Below are 12,131 nucleotides of genomic sequence, written 5' to 3' on the forward strand. Positions count from 1 at the left end.
AATAATGCTTATTCTATGATCTGATATGTATTGACTGATGATCTGAAAGACCTCTGTTTCATGAAAATCATCTGTTTTACAGAGCACGGTTCCTAAAGGCAATGCATAACCCAGGTCTAAATTGCACATTTAATCATATTCACTCTTGAGAAGCGCTTTCTTGTTTTTTCTCTCTTGTCTTAAGGTCATTTCAAGGGTTCTTGTTTTTCAAATATATTCCAGCAATTGTTCAGGAATAATAGAAATGTTCTAATTTACCTCATGCTGGGCTTACATCCTAAAGTACACAAATTGTCTTGTGTTGGCTTTAAATGTCAGGGAGATTGTGTTTTGAGTCACAGTAGGCTAAGCCATTACACGGCCACATACAAGGTTAATTGTAGTAGAAGTATTTCCACTTATTCTGTTTCCTAATTATACTTTGAATTGCATATTCATATGTAACTTTCTGGATAACACCTAACGAGAGGTATTGTTTCTGCTGAAGAAAAAATTGTCCAACTTGCAAAGACTTTTGATTTCATACACCACATCCTTATAATTACTTTGACAAATAACACCACAGTGGCCCACCTTTTCTTCTCTGAAGAGTGAGACAAATGAGTTGCTAATATAGTCTTATAAAACACTTCTCTAACCCACTCTCTTCTTCTCTCTCCATCTTTTCCCTTCTGACTTGCCCTTGAAACCCTCTTTCCTCTCTTTTCCCTCTTTCTGTGTCCTTGCCCAGACGGTGCTGATCTAGAGGATGACCCATCGTGTTCATGGCCGGCATCATCTCCCTCCAGTAAGGATCAGACTTCTCCAGGACACTGTGAGGACTACGATTTTGGGGAAGATGAAGGAGGCCCTGGCCTGCCATACCCATGTCAGTTCTGTGACAAGTCCTTCAGTCGCCTGAGCTTCCTCAAGCGTCACGAGCAGAGCCACGGCGACAAACTCCCTTTCAGTTGTACCTTTTGCAGCCGCCTGTTCAAGCACAAGCGCAGCCGAGATCGACACGTAAAACTACACACTGGTGATAAGAAGTACCACTGTGGGGAGTGTGACTCTGCTTTCTCCCGCAGCGATCACCTCAAAATACACATGAAAACTCACGCCTCTAACAAACCCCACAAGTGCCCTGTGTGCCGCCGAGGCTTCCTTTCCTCCAGCTCGCTCCACGGCCACATGCAAGTACATGAAAGGGGCAAAGATGGCAGCGGTTCAGTCCTTTCTAGGGCTGATGAATGGAAACTGAAAGAAACACGCAAATGCAGCCGTTGTGAGGAGGGCTTTGATGTCCCAGAAGACCTCCAAAGGCACATTGCTGAGTGCCATCCTGAGTGCTCTCCATCTGAAGATGGAGGGCTTGGTGCCACCCTGCAATGCATCTACTGCCATGAGCCCTTCAGTGATGAGGGCACCCTGTTGACTCACATTGACCAGGCCCACAGCCGAGACAGGAAGGGCCACACCTGTGCTATCTGCTCTGAGCACTTTCTGTCTGTTGAGGACCTCTACGCTCACATGGACATCCACCAGCTCCCAGAATCTAGTAACCACAGCAACAGCCCGTCTTTGCTGACCGTGGGCTACACCTCTGTCTCTAGCACCACTCCTGACTCCAACCTCTCTGTGGACAGCTCGACAATGGTGGAAACAGCGCCACCTGTCCCTAAGACAAGGGGACGGAGAAAGAGGGCTGCTCAGAACACGTCAGACATGGGGGGGCGTTCCTCCAAACAGCCCAAAGTCTCCTACAGCTGCATCTACTGCAACAAACAAGTGTTCTCCAGTTTGGCTGTGCTTCAAATTCACCTGCGAACCATGCATCTGGACAAACCAGAGCAGGCTCATACCTGCCAGTTTTGTTTGGAGGTTCTGCCCTCATTACTGAATCTTAACGAACATCTCAAGCAGGTCCATAACGCAGAGGACCATGCTGCACTGTTGGCCAGTTTGCCTGATGCCCTCCTTCAGTGTAACTTCTGCCCAGAGGTATTAAGCGACCTCAATGCCCTACAGGAGCACATTCGCTGCTCCCATGGCTTCCCAAGTCCTGTTGCCAAGGAGAGCAATGCCTTCTTCTGCCCCCAGTGCTTCATGGGGTTCTTGACAGAAGCAACTTTAGAGGAGCATGTCCGTCAAACCCACTGTGATGGGGGAAGCCTGCGCTTTGACTCCCCCTTGGCTGTAACTCCTAAGGAGTCTATAGTGGAGGTGTACTCTTGTTCTTACTGCACCAACTCTCCCATATTTAACAGTGTCTTGAAGCTCAACAAGCACATCAAGGAGAATCACAAGAACATCCCACTGGCACTGAACTATATCAACAACGGAAAGAAATCCCTACGCACCCTCAGCCCCTCTTCTCCCATATCTGTGGAACAAACTGCCATGTTGAAGCAAAGCAGCTCAGCCTCTCGCAACTGCAGCGAGTTCATATGTAATCAGTGTGGAGCCAAGTATACCAGCTTAGACCTTTTTCAGACTCACTTAAAAACTCATCTAGATGGCTTACAGCCTCAACTCACATGCCCACAATGCAACAAAGAGTTTCCCAACCAAGAGTCTCTGCTGAAGCACGTTACAATTCACTTCACTATTACCTCCACGTATTACATCTGTGAAAGCTGTGACAAGCAGTTTACTTCAGTGGATGACCTGCAGAAGCACCTCCTGGACATGCATACCTTTGTGTTCTTTCGCTGCACTTTGTGTCAAGAGGTTTTTGACTCAAAGGTGTCCACCCAGCTCCACCTGGCTGTAAAGCACAGCAATGAGAAAAAGGTGTATCGCTGCACATCCTGCAACTGGGACTTTAGGCACGAGACTGACCTACAGTTACATGTCAAACACAGCCATCTGGAAAACCAGGGCCGTGCCCACCGTTGCATCTTTTGTGGGGAGTCTTTCGGCACAGAGGTGGAGCTGCAATGCCACATCACCACCCACAGCAAGAAGTATAACTGTCGCTTCTGCAGTAAAGCCTTCCATGCCATTGTCCTCTTAGAGAAGCATCTGAGGGAGAAACACTGTGTGTTTGATGGAAAGGCGCAGAACTGTGGTGCTAATGGCTCTGCTGTCAGTGGTGGGGACAGCCAGACTAAAGACGATGTTGAGCTTCAAGGTCTCCTAACTAACAGCCATGGTCCAGGGACAGCCGGAGGATCTGTAGTGGAGTCTCATAACAGCCATGATGGAAGTGAGGAAGAGGTGGACAATTCAGAGCCCATGTATGGATGTGACATCTGTGGAGCATCTTACACTATGGATTCACTCTTAACCAACCACCAGTTAAGGGACCATAATATCCGCCCTGGTGAGAGCGCCATGGTCAAGAGGAAAGCTGAAATGATAAAGGGTAACCACAAGTGCAATGTCTGCTCCCGCACCTTCTTTTCTGAGGCTGGGCTGAGGGAACATATGCAGACCCATCTTGGGCCTGTCAAGCACTACATGTGTCCCATCTGTGGGGAGCGCTTCCCTTCCTTGCTCACCCTGACTGAGCACAAGGTCACCCACAGCAAAAGTCTGGACACAGGCAGCTGCCGCATCTGTAAGATGCCCCTGCACAGTGAAGAGGACTTCCTTGAGCACTGCCAAATGCACCCTGACTTGAGGAACTCCCTTACGGGTTTCCGCTGCGTCGTGTGCATGCAGACAGTCACCTCCACATTGGAGCTCAAGATCCATGGTACTTTCCACATGCAAAAGACAGGCACCATGTCCGCCAACCAACCCAGTGTCCGCAGCAATGTTATCTCTCACAACCAGCAGCAACACCACATCCAAAAACTCTTCAAGTGTGCCTCTTGCTTGAAAGATTTCCGGTCCAAACAAGACCTGGTAAAGCTGGACATCAATGGACTGCCCTATGGCCTCTGTGCATCCTGCGTGTCAGCAGCTGGTTCCAAGAGCTCAAGTCCAACCGTGAACGGAGGGAGGCAACAGCACCAGGGCGGAGCCAGCACTCCAGCAACAACTACAGCCACATGGGTCCAGGGGGAGAGTCTCAGCCCTGGAGACGGGAAAGGCAAAGCTGTCTCTTCATCTTCCTCATCCTCTTCCACATCCTCATCATCAGCTGCCAAGACACGGTGCTCCAGCTGTAATGTGAAGTTTGAGTCTGAGGCAGAGCTGCAAAACCATGTGCAGACAGTTCATCGGGAACAGGCTGGGGACAGCAACAGCGGGCATCTCAAGACCCCCCAGGTGTCCCCCATGCCCAGAGCCAGTCCTTCACAAACCGAAGAGGTACTTTTGATTTATGCCGGATTGAGACTATTGCAGGTAGTTGATTTTAAGTTAAAAATGAAGTTAAACTCTCTCTTTTCTTGCATTTTTTTTTCAGAAGAAGACATACCAGTGCATCAAATGTCAGATGGTCTTCTACAGTGAATGGGACATCCAAGTTCACGTGGCCAACCACATGCTGGGTAGGAGATAGCTCTTTTTTTTCATTCATTGTTATCTCAGCTGCACACCTGGAACAAAGTCATAAAACAGTGCTTGCCTAATATCTATGTAAATATATTTTTTCAACATTTAGCCAAGTATTCTACCATGTGGCATCAATTTGATTAATGTGGCATTTAGGTGATTAAAATGTGAGAGGGAATGATTTTTCTGAGACCAGCATGGATATGATATACAACCCACTAAGCCAATTTGACTGCATTTCTTAATTTTCTTCATCATTTAAAATAAAACAAAAAAACAGAAAGTCATTTAATGCTTCAAAGAAAAGTACGTATAGTTCATATACCCTGGACTGATGTGATATATGTAATGAAATATTTGACCCTGTCTTATTCAGGCTCACAAGTGTCTGGATCACATCACCAAATAGGTGGAATTATTTCTAATATTTTCACCATCAACTGCATCCTCAGTGTTGTGCTTCCTTATACTCATCATTTTCATTTTCCTATGCATGTGAATGGTAAAATACACTAAGTGTGCATGCTTGTGGAGCAGAATCTCTCCACTTCAAACCACTCTGAATGAAGGGAGTTTGAAGTAGTGGAAACGTACAGATTATTGAAATACAAAAAAACACCCAAATGTATTCTAATCAGATTGTTTAAAACTGAAAACACTACCATTTTGAATGATCTCCACATTGTAAACTATTTTGTCTGTTTATTGTGCCTCTTTACTTGAGTAGTCTGTAGATCTGAATACAAGAATTGGTCAAATACTTTCACGCTCTCTGCATTTAAAGACGTCAAATCAACTGAAAAAATGGATATTTGATTTCATTGCATTTTGAATAGAAAATTTATTCCAAATTTATCATTTTCTTTTCCAAGATTCCTGAACAAAGAGTGTTGTTCAAAGACTTACCTCCTCAAATGTCTTTACTTTTGTTTGTCATTTGTATGCAGGCAGAATAATTTGTAGAGAACAGACAATTGGAAAACAGGTTTTCTTGCCTGCAGTAAGTAGGCGTCTGAATTCCGGTCTCACGTTCCTTTATTCATTCATTTATTCAGCTCGTTTGGCGGCTCTTTCATTACACTGCATTATCTGTTGTCTTCAGTGGGAGAGAGACTCATTGATCTGGAACCAAACCGCCTCTCTGTTTGGGACACGCTTCTAGGCGCAGGTGAATTTAAACACGGTGGGCAATTCTATCAGGACCGGTAGGCAATTCTATCAGGGACCCACTGTTTGTGCATAAACAATCAGAAGCATGTGATTTGTGATTTTGATGCTTCGGTGTATTTGCAAAGGAGAGAGACGAGCTGAGAGTGTGTAGGTGTGTATTTTGTATTCATCTTTGCGATCTGCTCACCCACTATTCTACTGGGGGTGCCTAATACAGTACCATGCCAGCATTAGTCCTTTCTCTCGCAAAGGCAGGCACGGAGCACACTGGGAGGGTAGAAAACAAACCCCCCTACTGGTTATTTTATGTCTGTCAGCCGCACAAGCACACAGTTTCCCCATAATAGTGGAATTCAGACAGCTTAAGATAACAGGAGGATAGGTGATTGGGTTATTGTCTGATGTCTTACTTCTCTGATATGCCGTTGCTTTGTATTCAACATGATCACGGGTTTCATCAGACTCCTCAAAAGGGTTTCTGTTAGATGCATTTGTTTTTTGATCTGCAAAATATGGACAAAACAAAACTCGTCGTAATGGAAATTTGATAGAAATATAAAGTTATCCAGAAGTGACTTTATTTTGAAGAACAAAGGCGCAAGAAGAAAAGTGAATCAAATTAGAAGAAGCCTGAAAATAAGTCTGGCTGAAGGGGTGTAAATGCACCAGATTATTTGCGCTGCACAGAGATGTTGATCTCCTGGTTTAATAAAGCTTTTGAAGAACTTGTTCCTTAAAAGATGGAGTTTGTTTTAATTCAGTCCAGGCTGTTATCACTGGAAAGTCAAAATGGGCCAAAAAACAGAAAAAAAAAACTCATTTGGAAAAGCTCTAAATACCTTCTCTTCTGAAAAAAGGGACACTTTCTCCTTTTAATGGCCATCTGCACAGGAGAGGGGAAACAGGGGGCTGGGGTCATCTCCGCTCAGCTGTCAGCGTTATTAGCGTAGGTAATGGAGCAGACGCTGGATTCATAGGGGTGTTGTTTTCATCCATGCCCCGCTCCATGGTGTCAGTTCACACTGATAACTCTATATATAGTGATGTGCCGTGACATAACCATAGTGCTAAGTGTATGGAACAACAAAACCTGAGCCTGTCTCACCCAGACAAGTCCATATTAGCTGCCTTTGTAATACAATAGTCTCTCTTAACCGAGCGCACTCAGCCTCCTCCTGTTGGTCTGGAGAGCTCGTGGCTGCCTGCTCTGTACGACTGCCAGCACATTTTGATGCATAGCTATTACACTCAGATGTCCTGATTCAGACATAAAGCACAGCACTGATGTACATCTCATCAACACTTTCCATGGTAAGAGAGGTAAATGAAAGTGGAGGAGGTGGCCATGGGTGGAGAAGGGTGTGTTGCAGCCCAGCCCCAGCCAAGCCTGTGAACGGCCCCACGTGTTTTAAGATGGCGGCTGCAGCCTGCTAGGGCCCAGATGGATCAGTACACATTTGCTGTACAGCTGGTCGCTCTGTTTGGGGACCTGGTGTGATACTCCTATGGAGAAAAAAATGATATCGCCACCATCCAAGGAGCAATTTAATAGCAGGCCAGAAGACAGCTGGCCACTCTTTAGTTTAGAGTTTTTTTGGCATGGCTCACTTACAGAATCGAGGGTGTCCGATTTTTCTCCAGAGACGCACAGATTTATACAGCTTTCAGCTGCTGCCGTCACTATCAAACCCCTTATTTGTGTTTTTCTTTGAGATTAGAAAACAAATCTGTCCATCAGTTCAGTTTGCCATCTTGAGCAGTAGTAATTGCACTGGAAAATATTTTTAAAACCACAGCGCTTTCATAAAGTCGTCTGTCTTTAAAGAGGACCTTTGAAGGTCTTTCATTGACACAAAAGCCTGTTTGGTTTTATCAGCATGACATCATGCCGCCCCATTGCTTCACTTTGACCCCACTGTAAACTATGACATTTGGAGCCTCATGGGGGGCACGTTTGGCCCATTTATCGCACTGTTTCAAATGTCCCTGTGTGGATTTTCAGAGCCCTGACATGTTTTGAAGCACGGGCTCTGTCTTAAAGGGTTTTAAAGGTGAAAGAGGTTTTTTCGCTTTCTGTTATATCTGCTTTCAGTCCAATTTTCTTCTCACTCCTGTCTGTTCCAAACAGCTACTGCCAAGGTGGCAGTGTTCAGAAGGACAATTGTAAACAAACAAACCAAACCACATCCCAGAAAAGTGTTTTTTTTGGGGGTCACCTCTATGTTTTTTTTGGGCTGGTGACAGCGCAGAGCTTGAAGCCAAGTAAGGGAGGAGCCACCTCTCACAGAGAGGAGCCGGTGGCCTGGTCGGCCCAGGCAGAGGGGGGCACTGGAGGGGTGGAAAGGTTTGGGGGCGGAGAGGGAAAGGCACATTTGCTGTACAGCTGGCCGCTCTGTGTGAAGCAGGCACTGTGGGCCGTTACAGAGCTGGAGAGGAGCGCAAGTGAGAGGCCTTTAGCTCTCCTCTAGTTCCTCCTCCTCCTCTCTGTTCTGTCTTTCCCCTTTCCCCTCTCTATCTGCTGTCTCTCCATTTTCCTCTGTCTCACTCTGTAGCTCTCACATTTTCATATTAACTATGTTCCAACCTGGCATAAAAATCACTGCATTGGCTGTTAGTTGGGATACGGGCAGGAGGCACAGTGTAACAGTATTTGAAGCTAAAAGCTGTGTTGTTTTTCCTCGCTGAGGGCCACAAATAACCCTGGACGCGTATCTTCTAGTCTTGGGACACTAGAGCATCTAGGCCAGTGTGTGCTGATTACACGGTTTCCATCATTGTCTCTGTCTGGTGGCGGCACATTCATTAGTACATTAAGTGCTTTTTTTATAGACAGAATATGCTGTTTCCATTCTTTGTTTCATTTCCTATAATCCTCTTTGATTATGTGTGTCTGATGGCGTTCCCTCCATTTCTGGGACTCATTCATAGAGCACATACACATGTAATCTGCTAACAAACACAGCCAAACACTCCTCATTTGACTCCTAGGGGGCTGGATCAGAGTCAGAACTCGATAGACAACACAGCACAGGAACAGGATCAATCTTATGAAATAAATAAGAGAACAGGCTTGGACCAGCCTGTGGAAACAAAGGAAACCATGCGTGCCTTACACCGAGTGTGATATCTGCCTGCTTTTATTAATTGGTGATTAATAACGCCTCTCTGTTCGTTAGCGCAGTCACCTCCCGTGCAGCCAAGTGTGTTGCTGCTAATATGCAATTATGCGCACCTTACTGCTCGTTACATTATACCTCTCCCTGACTAATGTGGCGTCCATGAGGAGAATAGAAAACAGAGTGAGCTGCAAAAAAAAAAACCCTATCAATAAGATTCTCACATTCTCTGTGTTACCTCCTACCTGTCTGTGGAAACGTAAAAAAAGAAAAGAGAGTTTCTTACAAATTCCTCAATGTAACCAGGAGACTGCATTAAAAGTTTTACAGCATTGCAGAGACTGTTTTGCTCTTCCCGGTGTTTTTGTTGTAAAGCAGAGGTAATTGACATCACCATGGGGATGCTCTGTTGCTAGGCCAGACAAGCTCAGTCTGATGTGGTCCTTATCTATTGATTTTCCTGACATTTCCCCACACTTCACAGACTAGGCCAACATGTGAGAAAATATCTGATGCTCTCAGTTCATACCGCCTGTTTGTACAAACTCGGCGCGAACACTTGCTGCCCCTTACTGCATTGCAATTGGTAGGTTGGTGTCACCATGGCGGTTTGGGCCAAATTCCTCTCAGAGATTGGTCAAACTGTTTTCACATGTCAGATTCCTCATTTTGAAGTTTGGGACACCAATTGCTCAGAGTGATGCGGATTTATATAAATACAACATCTAAGAAGCATTAGATAGAGCTCTTTTAAAACCCGCTTATGCAAGTCTACTTGGGGACTGAGGCGACCTGAATAAAGGTAGGCTCTTCCTGCGCTTCTGGCAATGTTTTATTGATATACAGGAGGGATGTCTCCTTTAGAGTGTTAATGCCAACCCTTGTTCTGAAGCAGAGCCCATAAATACTGGATGATCAGAATTAACCTCTGCATTACTTCACCTCCCCACGGTCCCTGAGATGTCACCAAGGCCGTGGGTGCACGCGCCCCCCTGGTCTGATGGGGTTGCTTAGCAGTCTGACCGGAGGGGGGTTTATGGGAGAAGTGCAAACAGACAGTCCTGCCTCGGTAAAGGTCAGAGCTGCAACCTACACCTCTCAAATCCCAGCCTGGCCCTGATGGGACCCAGGTTCCAAGCGTGCCTAGAGATGCTTGTGATAAGGGAGAATTACACAGAGAGTGAAGCAGCGCACTGCATTACTTTTAGAGGTTGTCAGCACCAATAAAAGTGTGACAGATTTGATCTAACTTTGTGTAGAGGCTGTTACCTGGTGTGTTTTTGGAATGACATGCACGCTGGGACACAAGTAGCTATCATATGTCACTGACTATAAAACTGTTAAACATTGCACAGAAAATTTCCTTTAAGTGTGCTTCACAGGTGTAGAGTGGTGTGTTTGAGGAATCGTACTGATTGTAAAGATCACCCAAAAAAGTTTGAACCCTCTTTATAGAGCACAGTTGTGGTTTTCCAAAGTACCAAGTAACGAATGACTATCCTCATCGAACTTTGGCGGTGTGAATGGCAGACAGGGGAGGAGAGGGGAGGGGGATAGGGTTCTGAAAGGCCCCCCAGCGTCAAAGCCTTAATAATCATGTGAGCAGCGCTGGACTTCATTACCCTCCTGTTCGACAGGCCGAGTGCCAGCCTGGATTGCTGGCTGGCTGTGGCAAGGTCAACGGCGGAGGAAAAACCAGTTACTGTGTTACTCTGGAGCGGAATGGAGAGGGGCGGCCATCTGTCAGCTCAGGCCTGCCATACCCGCAGAGCAAATGGACACGGGCGGCCAGAGGAGAGGCCACAGACACCCATAGAGTTAAACCCAGTGAGCATAACACTGAGGCATGGACACAGATCCAGCCAAAGAGATGGGCCTTGGTACCACTAAAACACATATATACACACACATTGCGGGCAAGATAAGGCTATCTCCAAGAAATTTGGCAGCAGCTTGTGTGTGTTTATGCATGTTTGTTTTTAGTGTCAGCGCACTATTGGGCCCCTACTGTTTTAAGTCCAGATGGCAAACCATTTGATAAAAAGTTGATAAAAGTTTTGCTTGGCTTGCCAGGGGTAAATGTTTTAATCATAGTGTTTCTTTATGAAGACAAAAACCTTGTAAATCTGGGTGCAGAAATGTTATTATTGCCTCTTGGACCACACTTTATATTTCAGCAGGGACAGCAGGTAAGGGATCTGGTAGAAGCAACATGTTTTCTTAATAACAACAACACAAACAGCACCACCATTTTATATATACTCCACTTTGATGTGCTGCTCTTCTATGTCAGCCTCTAGTTTTAGTGTTTCACCTTGCTGGGTGTTTTTGTCGGCGTCTGAGCCGCTCCGACCCTCTCTGCGAGGACCTTTACGATGCCCTCTGGCCAAAGTGGAAGAACCCTGTGGAATGTTCCAAAGCTCTCTAATAGGTTTCAGGTGCTGTGGGCCACCGGCCAGCCCCCCACCATCACCCCACTCTGTGTGTCTTGTGTGATAGGACTCCCTGCTCAACAGTCAAAGCACCGCCATTTCTCCTCTAAAAAGAGACAGGGCAGAGCCACGAAATGGATACCTGTCATTGCTTACGGTGAAATGTTCAAAAAATAAACAATTTTCGTCTCCTTTTGTTTACTCTCGTTCATGTGCATTAGCTGCAAGTGAAATATTAGCATTAAAACTCAGATCAAAGAACGTGGCGCTGATTCTCTTACACATATGGTTGAAGTTTAGGGCTGCTTTGCAGTTTGCATCCCTTCCATTCCACAACTCAGCACAGCTTAAGATCCTCCTCATCTCTTCCTCCTGCACCCACAGCACCGACCCCCCCTGGCTTCAGCATCAACACTGCTCCGGAAAACAGGGAGATGGTCCTGGGCGATTCCCCCTCCCCACATTAATGGAAACCACACAGGAACTCCCTGGATGAAAGCTTTATTAGTTATTAAGGTTTAATGTTGATATCAGTGCTTATATGTTTACTGGAGTGCACAGGGCTGCTGATGTGGAATTGTCAGAGAGGTGCAGATTTAGTACGGAATTAGTGTACACCCAGGATTTAATTAAGGGGATCTATTTCCATCTTGTTAGAAAGAGATAATGTGAGCACTGCATGCATCATAGGTTACCATATTAAATGCTGCTTCCTGTAACAGCATTCTATCCCCTTTTGTAGTTTTTGTAGGTTAAAGAAAGGAAACAGCCTTCCTGTCTGAAAGAACTGCAACTTTAAACAGCTTCAACTACAAAATAATTTTTCCTTTTGTATCAAGTCTTTTCAAGGAATCAAAACACACGTGACATTCATTAGAGGAACAATGATCACACTTGTACTTTCTCATATGTCTCGTCCCATTTCCAGCGTGATGCCTGAGTGTGAACACTGAAGCGACATGGCCTCTTTGTCTCTCCATTTGTCCTG

At 45.6% G+C, this 12,131-nt stretch overlaps 1 protein-coding gene across 5 annotated transcripts in view; it reads left to right on the top strand.

Moving 5' to 3' along the window:
• Positions 1-12,131, top strand: part of LOC141804132 (zinc finger protein 521-like) — a 96,159-nt gene that overhangs the window by 41,919 nt on the left and 42,109 nt on the right. For 2 of the 5 annotated variants that reach the window (XM_074688421.1, XM_074688420.1), the window contains exons 5-7: positions 731-4,239; positions 4,337-4,421; positions 4,802-4,834. In XM_074688421.1, the coding sequence (XP_074544522.1) occupies positions 731-4,239; positions 4,337-4,421; positions 4,802-4,834 (3,627 nt within the window). The remainder of the gene's footprint in view (positions 1-730; positions 4,240-4,336; positions 4,422-4,801; positions 4,835-12,131) is intronic. The other 3 variants (XM_074688422.1, XM_074688423.1, XM_074688424.1) reach the window with 3 other exon arrangements.

Source organism: Halichoeres trimaculatus, unplaced genomic scaffold, assembly GCF_033239565.1.
Source record: "Halichoeres trimaculatus isolate MK-OKI-2021-1 unplaced genomic scaffold, fHalTri1.1 fHalTri1_scaffold_15, whole genome shotgun sequence".
Taxonomy (NCBI): Eukaryota; Metazoa; Chordata; class Actinopteri; order Labriformes; family Labridae; genus Halichoeres; species Halichoeres trimaculatus.